Raw genomic sequence first — 26,896 nt, forward strand, 5'->3', positions numbered from 1 at the left:
GGAAGGAAGGAAGTTCTAGATCAAGCTTATATTTATATATCCATGTATCATCTTTTCAACGTGTTGCCATATGTTTATTAAATTTTTTGTCTTTTGTGTGTTTGTGTGCTTCCCACTACACACGCATGTTCTCTATGTAATGCTTAAGTCTTAATTAAACGTTTTTGATAAGAAAATGGTTTGAGCCACAATTTATTTCCATAATCTGCCATAACAGTCATGGCATCAACATCACAACATAAACCAAACGTCACATTCTTGTTCAGATTTTTTATTTCATTTTTTTTTTTTAAATCAAGCAAATATATGTAAAAATACATCTTCTTTTGACATTTTAAAATCAAACGACTATGCACAACAAATACCAAATACTTCATAGAGTAAGTAATACATTTCATTCAAAAATATACTGTACTTTGACAAAGTAATCAATCTTCAGCTTAGCTATGTAAATATATAATCCTCCAGGAGAAATACAGTCTCCCAAGCGTTTCATGTTATTACACAGGCTGCAGTCACAAATAAATATTTGTTTAACTGTACAACTGTGCAATGAGCACAAAGATTCTCAGTCATCCAGGTCAAGGACTTTCTAGCAGTAGTAAGCTGAAGGCATCTGTGTAGACTCTAAAAATGTTTCACCACTCATCCACGGTTTGTTATCATTTCTTGAATGAGTGGCAAAAGTAAATGTAGCTGTGCTGTCGTGTCATCCCCGACTCATTACATGTTTGTTTTTGTGTGGAGGATGATGCAGCGCAGAGCCGAGAATAAATAAGACAGATTATAAAAACCAGCAAACAATGTAAAATCATGTGTATGGTGCACCTGTATTAGAACACAAGGCGCCATAACAAATGTTTCAGTTGTGTCTTTTTTCTTTTTTTTTTGCTACATACATTCAGAAACTCATAGTAAACAGCAGGCAACAGTCTCAGGATACACAGTGTGGCAAAAAAAAAGGAGGGGATTCTCCACCAATCAGCAGCTGTTGTTTGGTTCAGTCACCAAAATCTGGGATGTCATCGTAAGAGTAACCCCGGTAACCCTTGGCAGCATAATAGGCAATTCTCAAATGGTAAAATCCGGGGAGGAAAACGAGCGTCCCTATGATGATCACAGGAATGGTGCGGTCTGGATGCTGAAAAGAAAAGAAGAACAATGGGGGATTGCAAGTAGACATTTCTTCAGGTGTGGGCCAGACCCCCTGTTTACTCACTAATATGTCTCTTCTTTAATGAGATGCTGGAGGAAGCATCGCACACTCTTTAATGTACTAAGCAAGCTTTAACATGCTTATCTCCACATCGCCCGCTAGCATGACACATAAACAACCTCTGAATGAAAAGGGTGCGCAGGAGGCACACAGACATGATGACTTCATCCGCCTGAGATCTGGTTTCATGTAAATCATCAGTCATTTCACACACAGGGCGGAAAACCACCAGAAGCCATAGGCAGTCTCAACAAACGTCAAAGTGATGTGTTTCATTTCACCAGCAGATGGCAGTGTTGTGCACTGAGTTACTGTAGCCCTCTGCTGCATGAGCCATGGCCATGTGTATCATCTTATTTTAAAACATTATGTTTGCCTGTGTCATGTACATGTTATATTGACATATATATGAGGTGGTGCTTATAGGATCAATTCACCCAAAGTTGTCATCACATGACTGAGATTCCATAGTAAGCCATCTCCTTCAGAACTGATCAAACTACATTGACGCAACAAGACCAGCTGATGCAGATGAAAGCTCTGGAAAATTTAGTAAGCAGCCTTTGTGGTTCGATTTTTGGGAAAACTGACCTTTGATTCCTGATGATAAAATACCACTGTATTGAATTGTTATCAGCATTATTCTAAGGTTATGAAGTGAAGGGTAAGGTAAGGGTTGTTGACTAACCCTTTTCAGTGTTCGATGAAGACCATGACATACAGTCGCTACAGTTCACCAGAACCACTGCTATGCAATACACACACACACACACACACACAATCTCCAGCTGAAACAAAATACTGATTAAATCACATTCCTTCAACCCAAAACTCTGACAACTTCTTGCAACAAAACCTGTCTGCATCCCATTTCTCAATTACCCACAGCTTGAACCTTGTGTAATTTGTGATGTTAGATATGCCATTTTAAACTTGCGTGGGCTAACTGGCAACTAGACGGCTCAAATACTCTGACGCTGCCTTCATGTCAGATCAAATTTTCTACAAATACAATCCGCAAGACTAGAAAAAAATATTCACATTAACCTCCTACTGATAATTACAAATATAATATGTGCAGGCTCTGTTATCTCCCACATGGAGTCATGAATTTCAGAAGCTGAAGCCACAGCAGGGAAGCCACCAAAGTTGGCACTCAAAGGTATAAAATATCAAAATCATTAGTCATATTCAAACACACAACAAACCATTATGGCCAGGAAAAGCAAGAGTGCAGTAGGAAACTGGCAGCACAGCAATAAAATGTCAGGATAACTGTTCAATTACAGCTATTTAAAGACACGATAAGCTGCAGCGGGAGTGTTTTAATTACTGCTCAAGTTGAAATTTGGAAGGTTTTGTTTGGTTCTCTAGATGTATGTCAAAACCAGGGCAGGGTATCATTTCAGTCTGTACCCAAAAAAGTACTGTGATTTGTTTCTGTAGCACAGAGTATCAAAAAACTGTAAAGTAGCAATAGCTGGCATTGTGTGTACAGTCAGAGTCACTGTCTTCTTTTCTTATTTTGTAAATCAAATGTTGCCAAATTTAAACTACTTAATTTTGGCACATTTATTGTGCGGCTGCTCATTTAACATTTGATCATTTTATATTGAAAAGAAAATACTTTTTTGCTGAAAAAAAACTTCCTTAACTTTATGTATGGAATGATGTGTCGGTGATGAAACTCAGGTACTGTATCAGCAGGGTGTCAGTATAAAACTCAGTATAAAATTATAAAATTCTACATTATTATCTGTAGTATCATTTTAACACTGTGGTCTTCATACAGGTTAAACAAACAGGAGTTTTAGAGATTCTTGGAGGCAGATTTTACCTTTAGACAGAGCCAGGCTAGCTGTTTCCTCCTCTTTCTTGCCTTCATGCTAAGCTAAGCTAAAAGACAGCTAGCCGTAGTTTCATTTTTAGCATACAGATATGAGAGTAGTCTCTTTCTTCTCATCTCACTCTCAGCAAGAAAGCAAATAAGCATTATCTTCCAAATTGTCAAACTATTCCTTTAACATCAAGATGAGCTGAGGAAACAGAGGTGTTTGGAGTCACACTCTGACCACAAGACAAAAACGTAAACACAACAACCACTTCTCTGCTACTTCACATCTCGGAAGAACATAAACAGAAATACTGTATATGTTTTAAACAGAGGCATTTTTGTAACAAATGGGTTTTCAGGAGATGTGTATTCAGGGAACAAGCCTGAGGTACTTACTGTCAGAACCCAACCATTATGGGACAAAGTGACATGTTTAACAATAACCTTTTTGGCAACAGAACAAGAGATTGTATTTCAATTCATACGCTGTGGACACGTTTAAAACACAGTCCATCTATATCGACTCTGAAAATCAGTAGTTTTCCATTTGAACGGATTTTATAACCAAACTCACCTCGACCTTTATGGTTCCTGCCAGAAGAAGGGCCCCGAAGATTATCAGTAAGGAGCCAATCATAAACAGGAATATTGCCAGTGCAATCGCCTTGTATGGGACTTTTGGTGGGCTTTTCTTGAACTGGAAAGTGTTGGAGAAAAAAACAGAGAAAGACATTTCGTTTTTTTTGTGGTCTTTTAGCATTACTATGTTTAATAATTGCAAATAGTAAAGCTTAGCTGTGGGACTACCTCTAGATTATGAACATACATCATTTGTATGATAAATAGAAGGATTTCAGTTTATATCAAAACAAAATGACAAACAGAAACAAAAACTTTATCTGAGCTGTTCTTTTTCGGGCAGCCACTCATATGTCCTCTGGTTTAACCACAAAAGGCTTTGGCAAATTACCAGGATGTCATTAATTGGGATTTAACTTGTGGCAATAAATTGTTCAGTAATTACCAGGCAGCTCAAGAAACCTTAGAGCAGTATGACACAACATCAGAGACTATGTTGGTTTGGTAGAGTTACCAAAACAAGAAGAACAAGTCTCTTACCTGTAAGTCTATGTAACCATCCTCATCAGCAGCCAGACGCGAATACTTCACCTTGTTGTTAGACACTCCAGCACCCAACATATTGCTTCTGGCTGCCTTCATTATGGCATCGGAGCTGCTTGGAAAGAGAGATGCAGAGAGGTAATCATCAATGATCACCACAATCATTTATGACCTCAGTTCTCAGCTGTTCTCTTTAACAATGCTGCTCATTTATTTATAACAAATGGCCCAAAACATCCAGGGATATTAAAGTTATATCTACTGGGGTATAAACAGTGAGTCCTGGTTTGAGCATATCTGAAACTGCAGGTCGCCTGGGATTTTCACACACAACAGTCTCTAGAGTTTTTACTCACAATGGTGAGAAAAACAAAACTCATCCAGTGAGCAACAGTTCTGTGGACAGAAATGTCTCATGAGAAATGTCAGAGGACAATGGCCAGACTGGTTGGAGCTGACAGAAAGGGTACAGCAACTCTTTACAATTGTGGTGAAACAGAGAAGCATCTCAGAATGCACAACACGTCCAACCTTGAGAAGGACAGACTACAACAGCAGAAAACCATGTCAGGTTCCTCTCCTGTCAGCCAAGAACAGAAGTCTGAGGATGCAGTGGAAACAGGTTCAACAAAACTGGACACTTGAAGAAAAACATTGCCAGGTCTGATGAATCTGGATGTGTGCTGAGGCAAATGGTAGGGTCCGAATTTGTGTCAACAGTCCAGGCTGGTGGTGGTGGTGTAATGGTGTGGGGAATGTTTTCTTGACTCACTTTGGGCTCCTTAAAAAGAATCAGTCATGGTTTAAATGCCACAGACTGTCTGAGTATTGTAGCTGATCATGTTCAACACAAAGCAAAAGTCATCTCAAACTGGTTTCATGAATATCACAGTGAGGTCAGTGAACTTCAGCAGCCTTCCCAGTCTCCAGATCTGAATCCAGTAGAACATGAGATTCACACCTTGAATGTGCGGCTGACAAATCTGCAGAAATGATGTGATGACTCATGTCAACACGAGCAGGATCTCAAGGGAAAATCCATGTCATGCAGAATTTAGGCTATTTTGAGAACGAAGGGACGCTCTACCCAGTATTATTATGGTGTTCCTAATAAAGTGCTCTGTGAGTGTATACTGTCACACAACCCTACTTTGAGCAAATATCAGTTTTCAAAAGCTACAGCACACCTTCTAACAGCAGACCCCAGTAAAAATGTTAAACAGGCAGAGAGGTTAATGAGCGGAAGATTCTCATCTCTTCTTTTCGTTTCCACTGTTCCACTTCTGCTTCCGCATGTAAACACTAAATTAATGTTTTCAGCCAAAGTCTGAAAAAACTTTCATTTTCACTGCTGAAACTAGGGCAAGGTCACAGACAGTCTCTGTTTTAAGTATTTATTAGTGAAATGAGCTGTTTGCTGCACACTGTCTGAGTGATTTGGTGAACTTTTGATCTGTCTGCTTTTCTAAAAGACTTATTTTTCTGCAAAATCTGGTTAGAACACAGATGGTATTTTTCCACACACGGCAGGGAAAGAATAATTTCAAGTGATGCTTCTGTTGAAAGAAATAGTAGTAATCTAGCATTCCTTTTTCAGCTATGATTGCCACTGTGTCTCATACTATCTACTATGTCTTGTATTTCTTCCACACAAGCCAGTCAGCATTATTAAACAAAACAAACAGGAAAAGAAACAAGAACAATACTACAACACAGATCTGCCCCAGAGAGACTCAGAGAAGTGTGACTACACATATGAGCTGATCTTCTTTAAGGCCTAAGTTTTTTATGTAGGTATATTGTAGCTCTGTTCATCCTTGCACTCGAGCCACACCCCCCACGGGAGACTAAACCCGTGAATAAAAACTATTGTTCCAGCTTGAACAAAGAATGGAGAAGCTTTCAGCATTCTGTTATTTTGCTGGCAGCTGTCACATCAATTCACCACCGAGCTCCTGTGATGAGGAAAGCTCTAGGTTATAGGTGTTGTGCAGTTACTGCACTTACTGCAGCAAAAAATGGATGTCCCCATATTATCTGAGAAAATACTATGCAATTTAGAATGTGGGAGTATTTATTAGTATTTATCTAGACTGGTTTCTAAGGGAGAGGAAGAACGTTTAGCGCCAATAGCAATTCAATATTTTTCTACTCATTTATTCAAGTTACTTTTTACAGTTATACACAAATTGTATGGGTTGTTTAAAAGACTTTAAATTTAACAATTTAAAAACAATGAATATAGGATACAGGTATTTACTATTTCTACACCAGAATTATACCCTGGCAGTGTGGGGACGGATTTATGACAGCCTTTTAAGACTATAATGAAGGAAGATAATATTAATATACATTTATTTATTTAATTAATTAATTTAATTTTTTTATTTAATATAATTAATTCAACAAAAATTGAGAAATAAAAACAAATATTTGGTGGAATCTGGATTTATGATTTATGATTCCCTTAAAATGTTTTTTTACAGGGCAGTTACATTGAACTTAAACGTTTTAGTTCTCTACTGTATCTTTAGTCAATGGCATGTATAATGCATTAGCATAATATTATTCTAAGTTTTATTTAAGTTGTATATTCTATGACACTTTTTAACGTCCCTTTAACTGTACTCTATCTTATTGTGTCGCCATGAAGCTGCACAATATAAATTATCTGCGTTGTCTAAAATCACTACCTAGGCTATGGCTAATTACTGGTGACAGTAAATTAGTCGTATCTGTGTAGTGATAACGGTATGTAACTGAGGTTTTGACCAGTAAACAAGTCAAACTGAAGCTGCTCACTGCTGAGTGAATGTCTAACATGAATTCAAGTCTAAGAAACATTGTACCTAATTAGCTGGAGCATTAGCATAGTTGCGCTAGGCTATTAAAAGCAAGCTAATATAAAGTGGCCTCCCCGAACACATTCATTTACAACTCGTTTCTTCTCCTCGTCTCTCTCTCTCACCTGAAGTTGAGGTATAAAGAAAACAGTAAATGTTGTTATCCAGAGTAGACTGCTCCTCTGTGTTGCCACATCTACAATGTTTACACTGATGGAAAATCTGTGTCAACTTCCTTGTTTTTCCGCAGTGCGCATGCGCATTAACATTGTTCTGCTGCTTGCCCTGCTGATCACAGGCTTCATGACCATGTCGTCCAAGTTGATTAGTAATAGTAAGCCGTGGAAGAAGAATCCTTTATTTATGTAAGAATAGCAATCTCATAGTGTGAAAATATTCTCTTACAAGTTTAAGACCTTCATTCAAAATTTTACCTTAATAAAAGCTTTATCAGGTAAATGTAATCAAAGAATCACAAGTTTTGCTTTCTTTATAATGTATTTTGTATTCATTGTATTATATTACTGGTATATTATTGTATTGCATATTATACTGAATTATTATTGTTAATGAAACATTACTCTGCAAGAAGTAATTTAACATCCTAGTACGTTGGTTGTTTTATGTATCTGCTGTTGTCAGTTTGAGTCTCTTTAGTCATTTCATCAGGTGTAAAATAAACAGCTGATAATGGAGTGAAATATATTCAAATACATTATATATATATATATATATATAAATTAGAATAAAATGGTAATACTTAAAGTATTAATTCTGTAAGAATAGCACAGAAAAAAGCCTGTTGGAGTTCATTGCAACACATGACTGTCTGTTTCATGTCCAAAAATGTTTCCTTTTCTTCTCCATACTCAATTCTTCCTCTTGGTCTTTGACAGCTTTTCCTGAACGTGTGCTTACTTATAAACTATTAATGTTACATTTTAGCTTGCTGTGCGTTTTTGTCATTAAGGTTTATGTAAGCCCGTGTGATGTGCAGGAATTTAAGAGAAATAAAAGTACGCTAACTGAATGCGATCCTCCATTTAAAACTTCTGGCAGACAGCTTTCAAAAAACACATAATTCTTGGGTTTTTCCAATGCTATTCTTCTTTTTGTTAAGTTTCCATTACACTCTGCTTTATATGTCGCTTCACGCCAATACTTTTACTTTCAAATCTACTATGTCTCTCATACTCCTCTTTGCAATCCTATTCCAGTCTGTCTGCTGTGGATTACCAGTCATGACAGCCACTGACACAATTATTGTAGAACTGATATGGATTTTTGAAAGTTGAGACCATGACTCAAGTTTTTGTTGAGAAGTTGCTGAGAACAGGGATTCTACAGAAATATATTTATTGAATATTTCCACCAGATTTATATTCTTTGTATGGTGTCAACTCCGAACTCTCTCTTTTTAAGTCTGTAATAGAAAAAGAATATAGGCCACTGCAGCCAAGAAACTGTTTAAATTTCTGTCTGTATAGGAACACCATTATCTAATCTAAGCTACTTCCTTTCCTGATCTGAATGCACCAGGTAGTTAATCACTGTTTGTCATTATTATCTGCTGCATATGAAGACTGAGGTGTTAAAACTAACTTCAAATTGTCTGCTTGTTTGAGTTTAAACTACATGTATCAACAAAGAGTCAATCAGCTCTGTTAGACGCAGCTACTATGCTGCAAACAATTATCAAACTGATATGGAGAAATCCAGTATGTTCCAATCAAATCACATCACTAATGATTGCTTCATTGCTAAGATAATCTTAACAGCCTGTGCAGACTACCAATGGCATCAGCCACCTTCCTCCGGGCAGTATTTCTTCTTTCAGTAAGAGTCAGAAGCAGATAGGAAAAGGAAGAGAGTTGACACAGGTCAGGAAATCTCGATACAATTATAAATTATCTTGGAGACAAGCCGTGAAGCTGCAGCAACTTAGCTCCAGTAATCAGTTGTGTACTTATGCTAATATATATTTAGGTCATTTTCTATTCAGTCTAAATATAACAAAAAGTGCATACACATGCTAGCAGCTGTCTGGGGCTCTCCACAGGTTCAGCCACACCATAGACTATGAGCAATAAACCAAAGTATTGGACAAATTGAAGTTTTGAATTGATGATGGCGCTGGAGTAAAAGTTAACAGATCACCTGGGTTATTATGATTCATCCTGAAGGGGGTCATGAATGTGTGTGTATCAAATTTTGTGACAATCCAGCCAGGAGTCGACACTGCTGGTGGAGCAGAGGAAGAGTCAGACAATCACTGTAGCCAGAGTGATTCATCCTCGGGGGACCATGAACCTCTGTAACAAGAGTTTATAACAATATATCTACTGGTTGTGTAGTGGTTATTTCTTGTCCTATTGATAACAACTACGGTGGCAGAGCGAAAAAGTCTGACTCTTCACAGAAAGATATAGTCCAAAAGATAAAGCACTATTTATTACAAATGATAAATGACTATAACACTGAAATTCAAAACTTACCTGAATGTGAGGATTGCATATAGAGCCATACTGTGAACATGGCTAAAACAATACACAGGCATCTTTTATTAATAATCTTTTATTAATAATCATATATATAACATAACATATAATATAACATGCTTTTGAAATAATGGTATGTCACATTCTTCTTCATGATAATGCAAAACACAGTAAATCACAACGCAGATCATGATTTCAGTGCAATTTTAATGAGAGTGACCATCTTTTATTCATATGCACAAGTCTGAATAACCCCCCTCACAACCACAGCCACATCATATGGGAAGCCTCTGGCAGTATTAAGATCGAAACAGTCTGAGCCTGGAGTCAACAAAATTTTTCTACTGATGTCACGCAACCAGGGACCTTCACTGAGAACTTACTGTGCTCAAATATGAACTCAATGCTATTTGTATACTATAAATAAGAGAACACAGCTGAGGCTAATCTACAGTATTAAAGTTTAGCAGGAGATGAAAATTCAAGCAACTCCTCACCACTGCTCGGAGAACCTCAGGAAAACACTTTTCTCAGTACTTGTGGTCTCCCAGACTTTTCCAGACTCCTCTGGTCAACTGTGCAGCCGGTACTAAAAAACAATCTCTGACAGTCCCAAACTTTCTCTATTATTTAATGGCCAGACTGATATATTTAATAAAACAGATATGATCAAATGAACAAAAAGTCTTGAGGCACACAGTGCACATGCAGTGAACCATCTATCAAAGAGCTCGTGGCACTTTAATAACACAAACCCCTGTTTCAGTCTCTGGTCATCAGAAAGTGCTGAAAAGTTGCTGCTGAAAATTAATACCAGAATCGATGCCAAGTCGCTCCTGCTACCATGGAAAATATTACACGGCCTGCACCATCCTATTCTTTATTTTCACAAAATGTTACCTCCTGCTGCTGCCCCAGCAGCCATAAAGAAAAAAAAAAAAAACTCCTGAGATGTACACACTGCCTCGCCTGCTGTGGCAGACCTGGCAGGACATCCTGTTCACCTTGGCAGACCCATAATGTATCAACTGTTGTGTTGGGTGGTTTTGTTCTGCACATTTTCTACAAAGGCATTTTGTCTCATTATCACGAAATGCAGAAACTATTGTTGAAATGGGAACGATATAGTAAACTAAAGAGGCCTTGTTGCACCATGCCATCTGGCTCAACATAGTATCACACTGCAAGATTTAAGTTTAAACCCCAAATCAACAAAAGCCCTGGTGATTATGGTGAACATGATTAATAATTCTTGCAACCCGGCATGCAGTGAAGAGAAACTAAGCCTGGCCTTCTCTTCTTTTCCCCTCCATGGAGAAACAACAAGAAAGAATTAATATTGTGTCTCTCTACAAGCAGTACTGGTTATATTGGCTCACCATAAACATTTCTCTTTCTCTCTCATCTTTCTTTTCTTTTCTTTTCTCAGGCATTTTTCCTTCATTATAGCTACAGTGAGAGAGACAGGAAAGTTGGGGAGTGAGAGAGAGGGGATGACACACACTCTTGGGCCGGACTGGAACTGGGCTGCTGCTGTAAGGACTGAGCCCTCATGGTATGCACCCTACCAGGTGAGCCACTGCGGCGCCCCAACAGCTTTCTTTTTCATAAAAATTCAGAGAAATCACAGTAAATTAAATTAAATTTAACGATTAAAACAAGCAAGGCTAGTTTAGTCAAAATACTTTGTGAGCACTTACGGTCGAGAGTTTTCACACAGCTGACCATTAAAAGAGTCACTGTAGCAGAAGACTCACATTTTGGCCTAAATTTGTGCCAGTGCCTCGGTAAACTCTGTTGGAGGAGAAAAGCATGGACTGGCTCCACGCATCAACACACCTCAAGGCCATTCAATTACAATTTAACTGCTCCAGGTATCACCAGGGAACAGTTCCCACAATATGTCTCAAGTGGCCACACCAACCTTGTAATTAGCAACCCTGTCGCCTAGAAATTACGTTCATCAAGTGTTAAGCTGTTTTCCCAATTACCTTGTGGTGACAACGTAATCCCTGGGTGGATTATGTTCAGAGGCAACATTTTAGACCACAATCTTTCCTTGTGAGTGTGTAAACATGACCGCTAAAAAGTTAGACTGCAAAATGAAAGTTTTGGCCGAACGTATGCCTGGGTCCTTGGCCCGAGTCTGGCCCATATACTACCACATCAGAGTCTGGCTCTTCCTCTCATACTGACTGACAGCTGAAAGATTTTCTGTGCGTGCACCAGAATTGGTCCAGATGTGGAAGTAGCATCTTACTATCATCCTGTATATGGGCCAGATTTGGACCATGGAACACGGCGGATGCCGGGCCCGAAGAAAACAAGCATGTGGCCCAAGTATGGGCTGGATTTATTTTATTAACTGGGGCAGTCGTCACCACAAATGGATGTTGCAAGAGCGGATATTTTAGCAGAAAACAAACATGCTGTCTATGTAATTCAGTTTCAGTTATGTTTCCTTCAAAATTTATTTGCTGTTGGCAAATGAGTTCATCATTTCTGGGAGAAAGAACTGCCACTGGAGACCCCTCCCAGTACAACACAATAATATTCAAACCCTCCAAATGACTATAGATGAAACCTCTCTAAAACAATTTCAGCGAAAAGTGAACATAATGACATTATTGTTGATTTAGACATTGTTTTCAGTTTTGAGTGAATGCACGGATACTGTAGTGTGGTGACTATTTATATGAATTATGTGAATGTATTCACAGAAAAATAAAAAAGTAAGAATCCCCTTTTGTCAGTCAAATACGAAACCTTAGGTCCTTAAACAAATGTTGCTAGAAATCTAAACTTCTAACATAAAGTGAACAATATCTGCTCTGGACAAGCAGATTTATTTGATGGTCCAAAGTTGACATGTACAAATTTAAAGAACAAGTCAGTCGTTTGCTTACTTGGATGAATGTAGCAGCCCCAGCATTTGTAGCAAATCAATAGGACACTTCCGGAGTTGTCTTCGTTAAGTCCCTGTCATTAATTGCATGCCACGGGCTGTTTTTCCATTTCATTTCCATTTGAGTTTTTTCCTTTTCTTGCCTTGACTGTTGATGTATCCATCCTAGTTTTCTGTCAACCCCAGAGGCTTTATAAGTTAATGAAACAAAAGTGCTCATTTCAAATTCCATTTGCCCATCTCTAAGTGCACTCCATGATTAATTGGACCCACCATATCTTTTTTCCCAAACAAGCCCCTAGTATCACAGGCATCCTCCAGCATCCTCTGCAGAGCCCCAGCCAGCGCAGAAAATTAAATTAACATTGACATCATTTCTTTGAAACGCCTACCTTGCTGTGTCCACACAGGGAGGGAAAACAGCATGTCACACATTTGATGGATGTAAGTGCACCATCGGCCCCGCTTTGAAAATGAACTGTGTGGTCGAGGAAGGCTGCCCAGAAATGCGTCTCACTTTCCTTGCTCAGCTATCGCAGCTCAATCTTCTGCTTTAGTGTCCTGACCTGCTGTCACACAGGCAGCTGGGCATGCTGGGAAAATGCTAATGCCTGCCTGTTAGAGACACTGTAACAGGTGTATGATGTTTGAATGAGATTATTTACAGTTGAGACAACTGCAGATTATCATATATAAATCTGCACCACATGAGACTTTAAAGTTACATTAGTTGAGTTTTGGCCACTAGGGGGCAGAAGAATTTCAAAATAAGGTGACAGACACACAGCCCTGACATATTATCATCACTTTTTTTCCCCTGAGAAAACATCTGGCTCTTTAACTGCTACATGTTCCTCTTTCTTTAGCAGCTGGTTGCTAACTTTGTTTGCCATAAAAAAAATAAAAGAACGAGCTAAAAGAGGCTAAAAAGCAGAGAGATAAATTCAATGCTTTGACTGGTTTGGTGAATGATTCAATACTTAAATGTCATTATTGATTAATAAGGATTTATTTAATATTTATTCAATGATTCATTAATTCATATAGCTGTAACAAAAACACTTGGATGCTGTTATGTCTTCTTCTCATAGGCAAAGTCCTTGATTGGCACCAAGGCAGAATATAAATAGGATAAAATTCAGCAAAGTTTTTGAGTTGAGCGTGGCAAACAAATATATGTATACACCCCGAGCACAGACATAGTGTAACTGCAGTATCACTCCCCCTTTTTCACAGCCTTGCACACTGAGCTGTTCAAGACTGAATCACAGAAAAAAGCAAAAACACAAACAAATGAGCCTCCAAGCAGTCAACCAAGAGCTCCGTATGTATGTGCGTGCTGTCGGTTTCAGCCAGGATGCCAATTTCATGTTTATATATGATTACAATGAAACGTCAAATAAAGAGCAATAAGTAATGGTTCATCTGTAGACCTAAATGAATGCAGCTGAAGGTCTGTGATATGTTGTGACAGAAAGAAATTGTGTAATGTTTCGTGCACCAGGGGACATTTGTATGGAAATGCACTGAGAAGGCAACAAACAGAATCTCAGTGCATCTGCTGGAGCCTGAAAAGCAACACATAGCACAACAAGACAGAATAAAGACAGGATAAAGGAATAAGATCTGGAGGACATCATTAAGACATTAAGACATTTTATGCAAGTGCATCAAACACTGATTGAATATGCAGGAGATCTTCATTAGAATTAAAGAGATACAATGACTATAAAATGCCTTCTGGGCTGAGAGGTTTATATTATGAATGTCAATAAAAATGTTTACGAGCGTGAACATCCTCTAGATTCTGCGTTTTACAGTAAAACTAAAGTCAGGGTAAACAACTGCCTCCTTCTCTCAACCTGATGTCTAATTTCCTTTTAATTTTACCAACCCACAAAGTTGGAAGCAGCCATTATTGCTCAGTGTACAGTATATTAAAAGTTTAAAGAGTTCCGTAAATAGTTTCTGAATGTCATGTCTCGTTTTCTCATTAAAGAAATCATCCAGGATGCTGGTGTTCAGCCAGCCTCCCTCCTGCATTCAAGCAGCAAACTGGATGAACAATTAGGCGTACTAATCTCATGAGGGCAAGCCTTTACCTCCCTATGAATAATTTACGCATTTAACCAACTGAAGCTGATAACAACCAAATGTATTTCCCTCTGCCAAGCGGAGGCTGGAGCCGCGCGTCTTTGCATTCCCCTGGCAATGAAAGGAGAGAGTGGGTTTTTCCCTAAATGTAATCAGTTTAATGTCTGAAGTCGGCGAATGTGAGAGAACATCAGTTATGAGCGGAAGCTGTGAGCGCTAAGGTGCAGTAATGGTTCTCCGAGACGCCTGTCTGCCCAGGGCAAGCAAGCTGACCTTTAAAGTGAAAGACTTTATTCATGATATATATACATATATAAATCAGGGATCCAAAAGTCCAAGAACAAAATAAGAAAATTTCAGACAGGAGCTGAGTAACTCAAAGAAGACACACCTGCTCATTAGTTAAATGATTGACCAGAGACTCAGATTGTTTTAGGTCAGTTTCAGAGCAACAGAGTCAAAGTCTTCCATTATTACATACACATCAGAGTTTCCTTTTGCAAGCAGCAAATCATACGTTATGAGGCTTAGTTATCTTTGACAATTGCTCAGATCGGGGAAAGGGAGAGTAGGAGAAGAGAAGAAGAAAAACTTGTTGAAAAACTCTCATTGAAGTCTGAAGTGCAGTTTGAGTACATGAGTCATTCTCTAAACTTTGAGGCAAACTGTCAAACTGTCAGTTTCAGGACAGGAACACTGGGTTTTTTCAACACAACTCCTCATAGTCTACATCTGATGGAGCTCCATGACCCATGCAAATGAGCAGCCGAGTTCAGAGAGATTATTTGAGACGAACATCCCCCCCCCCCCAAAAAAAAAGGCAAACGCCTCTGGCTTCTCAGTGTTTAGGCCTCTTATATCTTCACTCAGAGCGACTTGACACACACCTTGAAGATGAAGATTTGTCCTCAGACTAAGTATGTGTTTTTCACGTTCAGTGGCACTTGTCATGTCGTCTGTCAGAATTTCTTCAGCAGATATTCCATTTTTTTTGGTTTACTTCAGAGGCTTGAATAAAGTGTTTGTGAGAGAACCCTGTGTTTGCTGGCCAAGTCTATTAAATTGAATTCCTCTCCAATATGCCATGAGTTCTTCTCCAAACATTTTAAGCTATCCTGCCTTTATCAGATACCACTAATTAGTCATGTGACGTATATACAAAACACACAGAACACTTAATTGCCAGGTTCTAGATGCATCTGTCTATAAGTAATGCAGTCTAACAGACCGGCCCTTCAGTAAATCCTCCCTTAATGATGGTTTTAAAGTTCAGTTTTCATTAAAGAGGTTTTGATTCAACATTTTCATTTTTGAGGCTTTAGCTTGTGGTGCTGTTGAACTGAGGTGTTTCTAATATTGTGTCCACCTCATTTATATCAGTGACGTGACACACCATATAGGTTGTTTGTATCTAGATTCTAACCCTAACCCACGGGAGTGTCTTGTGTAACGTTCCTACGGCGACAGGCATATCAGACCTTCATCATTACGATTATTATTGGTTAAGTTTATGGGGCAGTCATTGTTTGGTCAGGGGGAGGCACAAAAACAACTTGGTTAGGTTTATTAGATTATTTTTGGTTTGAGTTCAAATAAGCAATTAGAGGACATTGGTTGTCATAGTTACAATAATAAACAAGTAGTTATGGTTGTTGAACGGTCAGCTAACTATATTTTCAAATTATATTTTACAAAATACAATTAATGTTTAACATATTTAAGGTGTGGACATTTATTAGTTTCAAAATAACACTATGATCACAGTATGATTTTGGATGTTCATTCTTGTGGAGTTATACTGTATATTCACACACTTAACTTCATCTTTCACACTGTATACAAACACGCATCCTTTTTCTTCAACGTTTAAGCTGAACTAATTTTCTTATTCTGAGCAAGCGAGCAGCCATGCTAGCAGCTCCGTGAGGCTGTAATGAAGCAGCAGTGCTTTGAGTCAACTGCTAACACCAGTGCGCTAACTTGGTCACAATGCTAACATGCGTGTACAATATTTACCGTCTTAGCCAAGCATTTTAGGGTGCTAACTTTTCTTTCTTTTTTTTTTAAAGTAGATTTTTGGGGCTTTTTATGCCTTTATGATAGCACAGTAGAGAGAGACAGGAAATGGGGAGCCAGAGAGAGGGGGGAATAACATGCATTAAAGGGCCGTCCGATGCGGGATTCGAACCGGGGCCGCCTGCAGCGAGGACTCTAGACTCTACACATGGGGCACCTGCTCAACCCACTGCGCCATTCGACGTGGGGTGCTAACTTTTTTTAATTAAGAATTAGGACCTAACACAAAATAAAGTGAGAGTCGACTCCAAAGTCATGACGTTACATCACCTGGGAATCATAAATGGCTTGACAGAATTCTGTGCAAATCCGTTATGTAGATGTTGAGATATTTCAGTCTGGACCCAAGTGGCTGACCAACAGACTGACATTACTATCCTACAATCTCTGAGCCGTCGCAGAGCCTCATTCATACTACAGCTCTTACAGCATGTACTCAGTAAGAATTCACACAAACATGATCTAGCTCTATGCTCATGCAAAGTACATTAACATACCAGGTGCATCACCAAATATTCATCCTCAAATTCTTGTGTTCCCCACCACATCCTGGGGCAGTGGGACCTGTTTACTATCCATGAGACGAATCTAACTGCTTGTTAGTTTCTATTCACGGTGCTCAAAGTCGGGGATAAACATCAATTTACCTACTAAGGCCGACACTCTCAACATAATGTAGCTAAATAATAATGTTGGTGAGCTCAGGACTCGTTACACCACACTGTGTGTCAAATTGATCTGAGATGAATAAACTAATAAATTACTAAAGATGTAACAGGTTTTAGACCTAAACTATTCCCACTTTTCCTGTTTTGCTCTATCAATGTAAATTCCACTGATTCATCATAACACAACACCTTTTTTGTGATGGAGATGGGGACAAGAATTCAAGGTGGCTCTAACCAAACACTGAAAGTTGTAATATAAAGCCTTAGTCCGGAGAGATCCATACGCTGGATCGATACAGCCAGCGGCAGCAGACCTATGAGGCAAGTCTGTTATTTGAATATGAATGCATCGCCCTGGCATTCGAGACAGAAGCAGGGGGGAAAAAATAACAAAGTGAGCACTGCTGCCCGGGTCCTCAGTGGGATCCGTGTTACCTGTGGTCAGGTCATTGAGCGGTCGCAGTACCCATAAATAACACAGCCTGAAACAATAACCTGAGAGAAGAAATAGCCCATTTGTCATCTTTGAGGTATTATTGATGTACCTGACCCCTCCCGACCCCTTTCAGGTTCTACCTAAGTATATCTGGGATCCTCCATCTGCAAATTAAAAGACAGGTGCCTTCAGCCCCTGGAGCGGTCCTAGTCCTCCAGAAGTCCTCCAAGACACTGTCCCAGACAGCAGCATCAGCCAAAGAACTACGTGGACACCTCTGTCATTTGATTTGGCTCTCTTAGTTGCAGTGAGTGGAAATCTTAATTCTACAGCATACAATGATATTTTTAGACAATAATGCGCTTCCTACAGTATTTAGAAAATGTGAGATCGGTCCACAGAGACAGCACAGTAACAACTTTTCCACCAGTTTTGTTAAATCAGTCTTGAGGGTTGCATGAGAGGAATAGTCATGAGCGTATCAAAGTCAAGAGAGTTTATGGCTTCGGGATGATGAATGTGTTCTTTCATTACAATCAGACCATTAAATTTTGAACTATCCTGTGTGCAGAGATTTGGCCTGATGCTGGTGCTAATAGGAGAGCTCACTGCAGTTTCATAGCGTGAATCTCTTACTAATTCAGTGGCATCCTGTCAATTAGTTTCGGTTATTCCTCGTTCACCAAAATAACATTTTGGGCCGATGGCGACGCTAATAGAAGTCAGCGGTCATCAGAAACATTATGATTGATCCTTTAGGGACTTGTCAATATATACAATGCAAAGTGGAAATTTATGGAAATTAGTTTTTAATGTATTTTTATTCTAAGTTTTTCAAAATTTATAATTGCCTTCCAAAACCTCCCACATGAGTTTTTGTCTGCTCGAAAACCACCGTGGTAACACTTCTGGTTAGCTTTAACTTTAACTACTTTGTTAAGGTTAGAAAAGACTGTGGTCATGGTTATAAGAAAAGACTATTCTTTTTTTAGTTTTGAGAAAATCGACAAAACAAAATGCAAATGAATGCGCTTTTCCATCCACTTCTCTTGTGTGAATTTAAGGAGCTGGGGATAAACAGCTGGTGGTCCTGTTAGGTACCATTAAATCAATGCAGAAGAAGAGGATGCAACAGTATGATGCAATTAAAAGAATGCCAGTAAGACCTCAAACAAACTAAAGCTACATAGAAAATATGATGGGGATATGGCATAAATGTTCGTATCATCAAGTATGAAATGGGGAAAGGTTACTGTCTCCTGTGACTGTGTTTTCATCTGCTGCTGTGTCTCATCTCTCCAGTGAAGCAGAAACTTCAGTGGATGTTTAGGTCACATGATTCGTGTGCGTCATGATTTGTTTGCTAAGTCTGTTTCCAATGCACTTTGTCACATTTTGCTTTTATCGATACACCAACTTTTCCACCTCAGCCAAGCATAAAATGTGTTTGCAATATGTTGACTTTTTGATGAATCTCTGGTGGTTACACTCCAGTTTTTTTTTTTTTCATGCACAAATTGATGTGTGGAAACACATTTAGAGTCAGATGCTTGACCCGCTGTGACCTGCCTTCATCCCTTGCAGGTTTCACAGCACTATAACGGCGTCACATGGCTGCTGCCTGTGTGGCTTGTGTGGCCACAAGAGGTGCTTGTCAGAAAGACTTGAACATGGGTCAGTTGAGGTGTTTGTAGAGAAACCACTTTTAAAAAAATCAGCTGGAGAAAAGATCTGTGGTTTCTTCAAAATGTAATCAATGTAATTTAATATTAATAATAAATATCACCAACTCACAAAGTGATAATTTGTCTTTCAATGCTTTCTGACTCCCCTGTCCTGTCTGTGGCACGCGCCCATTATTTACTGCTGAACTGTGATATGATTCTTTAAAACTGTGTCACAAACCTATAGTGCAACTTTGAAAAACAACTAAATAATTTCCTTAAACAGCGGGACAATGTAGTTTTTGGCAAACCACAATAAGGAAAATAGTGGTGCCATTTTACAATAAGCCTACCCTTATAAAGGATTTATAAATGGTTTATAATTAGGTTATTCATTTGATTGTTAAAACTATATAAATCATAAATGGTCAGTTATAACAGTTTTCATGCATTAATTCAGGCTGAGTTACTGGTTATTTATAACTGGCAATAAGGATCCCTTTTAACACATTATATAAAATAGTAACTTATTAATAAATGACGGTGGTTAATTGCTAGAAACTTAACAAACGTGATGAAGCAGACAGGTACAAGGATGATGGAGAAAACAAAAAAAGCTCAGTAACTAATGAGATATGAGACTTAGCAGAACAGAAAATCGTCGACTCACTATTTGGCAAGGCCTTTGTATTTAATGTGTTATAACAGCTTATACATGATGTGTTAACAGGCTAATAAATAAAATGGTGATAAATCATTTATAAATCATTTATAAGGGTAGTCTTATTGCAAAGTGGTACTGAAAATATTTATTTGTTTCAGCCACAGAGTAATACACATTTAGTGAGTACTTCCAGCAGCATGCAGGACAACACGTGCATGTTTTTAACTCAAACAGTGCATGTGTTTATGGAAATGAAGGAGCATGTCACCCAGTGCAACCCTGTGGCTCTCTGAAGTTTTTTTTTTAATTGCCAAGACACATTTCTTGAAATGATGCTCTATTTCCTAAAACTGTAAACATAAATGCAGAACTGCACACTCATCTTCAGAAGCTTGAAACCAAACTCTCCCCTCAAAACCAATCTGTCATCTAAACCAAACTTTGCCCTCAGGCATCACACAAAATCCCTCGAATACACACAAAGCATAAAATAGCCATTAGACACTGCTGTGTTACTGAATGAATAATGGTGATTATAAAGAACAACCTCTTCATATGATGAACACAACATAAAGTACACACACAAATACACATTCCTCAATGTAGTGTAGTAAAATAAGCAGGAACTGAGCACAGAATACAGTGAATGATAAAAAAAAAAAAAAGAACAGTACCACCAGGAAAGAAATCACATTTATTCTGCCTCAACATCCTGTTTCCAGTCTGGGTCAGGCTAGAGATTCGCATCAACATCACAGGCAATCTGCCCTCGCCAGGCAGCGGGGAAGAAACCCCCTTCTATGCCTTATCCCCCTCCCCTGACGAGCCTCAACTGTAATTTCTAAACAAGCCTCCTCCACTGCCTGGAGGAAGTGAACACGGATGTAGTCATAAACCTTCCATCGCAATGCCTGAAATAAAAAACCCAATTCCTGCTCGGGGCTTGGGAGGGGAGAATATGCAGGTAGAAAGATGGTGCTGAATCTAGATCAGCCCGGTGGAAACTGATATTGTCCCAAACGACAATGTAATATGTCATCTGCGGTTGTGCCGGCTCCCTCTGGTCTAGTCGGTGTATGTGATCTCACAGGCCATCGAGGAAAGACAGCAGATACACGGTGTTGTAAATGGCAAATGGACTGCACTTATGTAGCGCTTTTCCAGTCTTAGAGGTCGCTCAATGTGATTTACAATACATGCCACATTCACTCGTTCACACACATACATACACAAATACAACACAGGCATGGGACAGCCATCAGGGGCAATTCAGGGTTCAGCCACCGCCCCCTGTACGGACCTAGGGTGGCGTGGAAGTGGAGGATCCCCTGGGTGGCTGATGGGGGCACATATGGTCACATTTCCTCCTCACTGACCCAGTGGCCAGTTATCTTCCTTTCCTTTGTATCTCACACAAGCAACTGATATTGTTGGCTACAACCATATTGTTGATTTCCATCTCTTGCTCCTCTGAAAATAGCCGCCTTCTGCTTCCATTAGGTGGTTGTCTCTTAGTTCCACAGAAATAGAAGTGCTGATGGGATTACAGTCAACCATCCATTACACAGTTACACAGTAACTGTGTAATACAATGCTTTTTACACAGCATACAGCACAATGGAGCAAGCTGTACAGTACATATAGTGTATGTGCTGTAACAATATGTAAATGACCTATTTTCCTCCCTGCAAGTCTGGATCACAGATGGTACTGTGATTCAGCTCAGCTTCCTTCACTGATTTCTCATCAGCAAGAACATGGTCGACTAGAGTTGCACAGATCTCATCAGAAACTTACAGTATTGTTCTCCTTTCCTTTCCTCTACCTCTTCCTCTTCCTCTTCCACCACCCCCTGTCCTGTGTCCTCATCCTCTGCCTTCATGTCTTTGAGGATCCATTGTTCCAAAACAAGAGAGCTGACCTATGGCCCTTTTTTCTATCCATCCCCAAGTTCTGTTTTGATCTTTGTGTTTCCACCTGGGGAATTGTGTGATCACTGTGTTGAGTTGAGTGAATGATAGTGAATGCCAGTGCCAGAGTTTTCCACAAAAAGTCCAAGCAATCTGAATCATGTGGGGTCATGGTTTTGGATGTTTAGTTAACAGACCCACTTCCAGTGTGTAGCCTATAGATCAAGAACAGCTGTAATAGTTTGTGGACAACAATGTCGCTCCATGGCACAGAAGAATAAGATAAATAAACACAAATTAGTCCAATCAATTTGTAGCTGCTTTTAGATTTTCTGACAAGATGAAAAATATTATATCACAGGACTTGTCCTTTAAAATACTGAAATAAAAAGATCGGGGCTCTGTTATAAGGTGCTTAGATGTTATAGTAATAAACTGCATTGTTGTACCTTTAGGTTGTTTTATTTTAACATAATTTTGACTCCCCTCTGTGCTACAGGGAAGATCTATGCAGAAACTATGAGTTGCCAGGTTTGTGTGTCTCACAGCAGATAGTTCATTCAAACAGGGGAGCACACCAACTACAGGGTGTCATACTTTTAATTTCATGTAACATTTCTTGGAAATCTATCACACTAAGATTTCTATTAATTAAAAAAATAAATAAATAAATAAATCTAAAAAATAAAATATCTATTTAAAATACACCCCCGACATGGCTATTTTCAGGCAATGTCAACTCTAATAAACTTTCTACAGGCTCTTCATATGCATATGTGTGCATAGGAATGAGGAAAGAGAGAGAGAGGCCGTGTGCATATTATTTTAGCCACCTGACAATAAAATTTCCCTAGAAATGTAGTATGTAATGTAATATAAGTTTTTATCTTATATGCTCTGAGCCGTTAGAACAGTCTAAGAGCAGCTGGAAGTGTTAATATCTATATTTTATCTATGTTGTAAATTGTATTTTATTCTATTTTATCTGTTATTTTTATTCATGTTCATTTTTTTATGGTTATTACTAATGTTATTATAGCTTTCTGAAATCTCATCATCAGCTCTCCTTTTTGATTTGTGCTTTTTCTTTTCATCAGTCATCTGTGAAGCTCTTGAACTGCACTAACCTGTATGAAAGGTGCTATACAAATGAAGGTTGATTTCTTGAGTTTGATTCGAGAGATTAAAACCAAACCTATGTCTTTGTGGGCTTCTATAATCATTCATCATTTTCTATGCTTGTTGTTATTTATAATAAACATGTAGAATTATATCAGTTTGCCTCAGTTATTGTTCCTTAATAATAAACTGTAACAGCCTGGTCATTTGGCTCCGAGGATACCGGATCACACATAGTGAGTAAATGAGCAGTGCACGTGCACAGACGGCAATTGAAAGGTACGAGCCGCTCGGGCAGAGGGGGCGGGGCCTGGCAGGATCAGGTGGGGTGGTCCACTGTGACTTCAACTCTCGCCAGAGGAGGCAGGAGGAGGAGGATGGCAGAAGTGGAGGGAGCGCTTGACTTTCCTCTCCGTGCTCTGTGTGGCGGACTGAACAAGGCACGAATAATAATCAGAGAAAATTAGCACATTTTTTTCCCCCTCTTCTTCTTCTGCTTTTTTTTTTTTTTTTAAACTCGGTGCAGAGAGGTGAGATGAGCGCTCTGAACAAGGTAAGACTCTTCTTCCTCTTTCCCTTCATCCAACAGCTCATTTCACAGGCGGAGTGACTTACAATTTCCATAATGGATCATGATAATTGTTTTTGATTAGTTTTAATCAGATGGCGAATGTGATGATTGTTTTTTTTCTTAATAGGCCACTGATGAGCACATTGTGAAAACTGATTTATGTTCACCATCAATTGCAAATGCTAATTATTGCAGCCTATTGCTTAGTGTTTGTTTATCCATTGCACAATTTAAAAGTGTTCAAACATGATAAAAGTAAAGAGTAATGCCTCATATGTATATGCTGTTGCCCTTTGCAACTGCATTTACATTAATATTCAGATTTTCATTCAACAGGTAGGCCATGTTAATCTCAATATTTAATGTAGATGAATAAAATGATAATTGATTATAGTTTTAGTTCAGCAGATGGCGAAGGCGTCTTCAGGGATGAATCTGCCGTTTGGGAATTAAAAATAAAAACACAACGTCTTCACATCAATGAAAGCAGCAAACGAAAGGCTTCTTGTCCTTTTCTGAAGGGCAGTGTACAGCTTATGTTCAAGGTTGATAACACGTAATGATTCATGTCATGAAGGTATTGAATTATGAACTACAGGCAATGACTCCCCACCCCCACCCCCAAGAGAGTGTACAGCATTTTAGAAATGGACTTCAATTCATCACAGGAGTGCACTGCTCCAGAGACCTGACACAAACCGTTATGTTACAGTGTTTGTAGAAACAAGTGATAGATGAACTCTCCAGGGGCCAAACCCTGGCAGCAGGATGGATTACCATGTTGAAGAGATTCATGTGTGCACTTGAAGAGGCTGTTGGGTTTTTATTTGTTCGATCGTGACGTTGCGACCCGGAGGAAACTTTAATCTAGTCAACGCTTGATATTCAGAAATCCAGAAATATTTTAAATGTCATCACATGAAGAGTGATTTTAGTCAGTTAATAAACATCGATTAAGAAAAAAATAATGGCAAACATTCTCTGGATCCAGCTTCTCAAATGTGAGGATTAGCTGCTTTTCTCTGTTTTATATCATTATAAAATCCTTAAGAGCTCCTGAAACTTTGTGATGGTCATTGTTTCCCATTAAGCAAATGATAAATCAATAAATGCTCCAAGCCTAGTCTGCGTTCAAAAGATGTGTTACAGGTGAACAAGAAGTGCTGAAGCTTAAATCTACTTTTTTTGATTCCACCTTGATGATGAATGAATCGTAAAACATAGTAACGTACTGTAGAGGAATCTGTGTGACGCAATGCAGAGACACGTTCTTTAAGAGGAACTGCTGCATCGACAAAATAGTGTCAAAAAGACTCATGTTATAATATAATACTGTGAATGACGCTCTTGTAGTAATAATAATGTTGGGCTGTGTTGAGTTGCTGGTCTAATTGAATATGCCCCGTGGTCAGGCTACATTAAGCCATTTAATGTGCTCACTTACATTCCCTTTCCCTAAAACAAAACCCTAATTATAACTCCAATCATAGATTTAATGGCTGACTTTGTTTCACTTCTGTAAGGGCCAGTTTCCATGAGATTCACTAATGCAATAACATTAGGTTTTCAGATGTAAATGGGAGTGTAATGATGTCCACTGATAACTTTTAATCAAATATTACCCTCCTCAGAGAATTAGGGATGTTTGCAGTCTTGCTGTTGGTCTACAGATGGAAAAATGCCCTTATGGCTGCAACTAGTGATGAATATCATTATCTATGAATCTCTACAATGGTATATATACAGGCTCTTCATATGCATATGTGTAGTATTAAAATAAATATCTAATAGTCAAAGCCCATCACAAGTTGACTTCTTCTGCTTGTTTTTTTGTGACCAACACTCACACAAAATTCAATTTACAATCATTTAAAATAGAGAAAAACAGCAAATCTTCACATTTAAGAAGCTGGAATGGCAAGTGTATAAATATGGTAAAACTATATAAATACCAGATGTGGTATATTTGCTAGATTAGTGATGATTGACAAGTGTTAGATTGATCAAACACCACAGGACACAGGTCATATGATTACTGACATTTTTGTTTATTCTTCATACAATTTTCACTTGACAGTACTGAAGGACTATAGGACGCATTATCTCACTTCAGCCTCACATCTGGGGAAATGCACATGGGATTGATAATTCCTTCACTTTTTCAACATAAAAACATGTCATGTTTGTTTTTGCATCTGTCTTGCTATCTCCTGACTGCTCCTACCCTTTTGTCAAAACACAGGCAAAAGCACAAGCATTTGCATTTTCTCTCTCTGGCCTTTCCTGGAGCGAAGAAAAAAAAAAAAAAAAGGATTTATGAATAAAAGATGTCAAAAACTCACAGGATGGGGCTGGACGTGGAGGGGAGGCAGTCAATAGTGGAACAGACTGAAAAAGTAATTTAACACAACTTACACCACTTCATCAATTCGTTTCAGCGCTGCTATCACCCCGCTGCCCATTCCATATGAATACATGCATGAATGTAACATGAAGTGGAAAGACATGTAGGGGAGTTTTTATTCTACAGATTAGACTGTGCGTTCCACCTCGCGGCAGGCGCCAATTGGGCGCGTGTGAATAAAGTGCGAAGTGTGCCATGTGTCGGAAAACATTACATTTCATTTGCATGTGTAGGTTCAGAACATGGACGTGTCACCTGTCCCAGACCTGCTGCTCTGGTACAGATTGCAGCGGCTTGCTTACAGTGCAGCGCTGCAGAAGTTGGGAATAGTGCATGGCCTCTTTCATTTCCTGAATGATGTTGTTGGTGTCATTGTTGAAATGGTTTTACTTTATTACCTCAGGTCAGTGTCAATGTACGGGCTGTTTGACAGCAGTCCTAAAACACAGGTCTGCTTTTTTAGATGCGGTTAATCTCCTTCCGCAGTCACTTCGTCACACTGAGAAATCTCATTATAACCCAAAATGTATTCCAAATAACACTGCCCTGAGCCATTCTGCTGAAACAATCCGATATCCATTCACCGCCTGTTTCATTTCATTTCCCCCTCTGGCCACTGACGTGGAAATCCCAGCATCAAGTGTTTATTTGGATGAATTTCGTTCCGCCTCTTGGTGGGATGTGCAGTGAGAAAAAAAGCCTTTGATCCTGCGTGAACATGTGACAAGCATGACTCTGCTCTCTGAAGGCTTTATCGCAGCTGCTTTTTCATTCTGTTTTGCCTCGCCGGCGTTTATCTCGCTCGATGACATCCCTGATCTCCCAACACGTACACTGAGAGTAGTACTGAGTGGGTCTATCAGGTGGGGGGG

General features: G+C 39.0%; 1 protein-coding gene across 2 annotated transcripts; it reads right to left on the reverse strand.

Annotated features, from left to right (window-relative positions):
- Nucleotides 1-161: 161 nt before the first annotated feature.
- Nucleotides 162-7,263, reverse strand: tmem230a (transmembrane protein 230a). Of its 2 annotated transcripts, none has more exons than XM_023399464.2 (4): nt 7,141-7,263; nt 4,170-4,284; nt 3,625-3,747; nt 162-1,141 (listed from the first exon to the last, which is right to left on the reverse strand). In XM_023399464.2, exons 2-4 carry the CDS (start codon nt 4,269-4,271, stop codon nt 1,001-1,003), a joined length of 366 nt encoding a protein of 121 aa, XP_023255232.1. In that variant the 5' UTR covers nt 4,272-4,284; nt 7,141-7,263; the 3' UTR covers nt 162-1,000. The 2 variants fall into 2 exon arrangements, with proteins under 2 accessions (XP_023255232.1, XP_023255233.1); XM_023399465.2 differs by having other exon boundaries at nt 4,170-4,287; nt 7,141-7,255.
- Between the last annotated feature and the right edge of the window lie 19,633 nt (nt 7,264-26,896).

The sequence above is a fragment of the Seriola lalandi genome, unplaced genomic scaffold (assembly GCF_002814215.2).
Source record: "Seriola lalandi dorsalis isolate HSWRI2012SDOR001 ecotype SW California unplaced genomic scaffold, Sedor1 jcf7180002051954, whole genome shotgun sequence".
NCBI classification, from domain to species: domain Eukaryota; kingdom Metazoa; phylum Chordata; class Actinopteri; order Carangiformes; family Carangidae; genus Seriola; species Seriola lalandi.

Coding starts and splice junctions, on each gene's coding strand:
- tmem230a (XM_023399464.2), bottom strand. CDS start 4,271: ATGAAGGCAGCCAGAAGCAATATGTTGGGTGCTGGAGTGTCTAACAAC. Junction 3,748..4,169: donor ATGGTTACATAGACTTACAG/GTAAGAGACTTG, acceptor AACACTTTCCAG/TTCAAGAAAAGCCCACCAAA. Junction 1,142..3,624: donor CAGGAACCATAAAGGTCGAG/GTGAGTTTGGTT, acceptor TTTTCTTTTCAG/CATCCAGACCGCACCATTCC.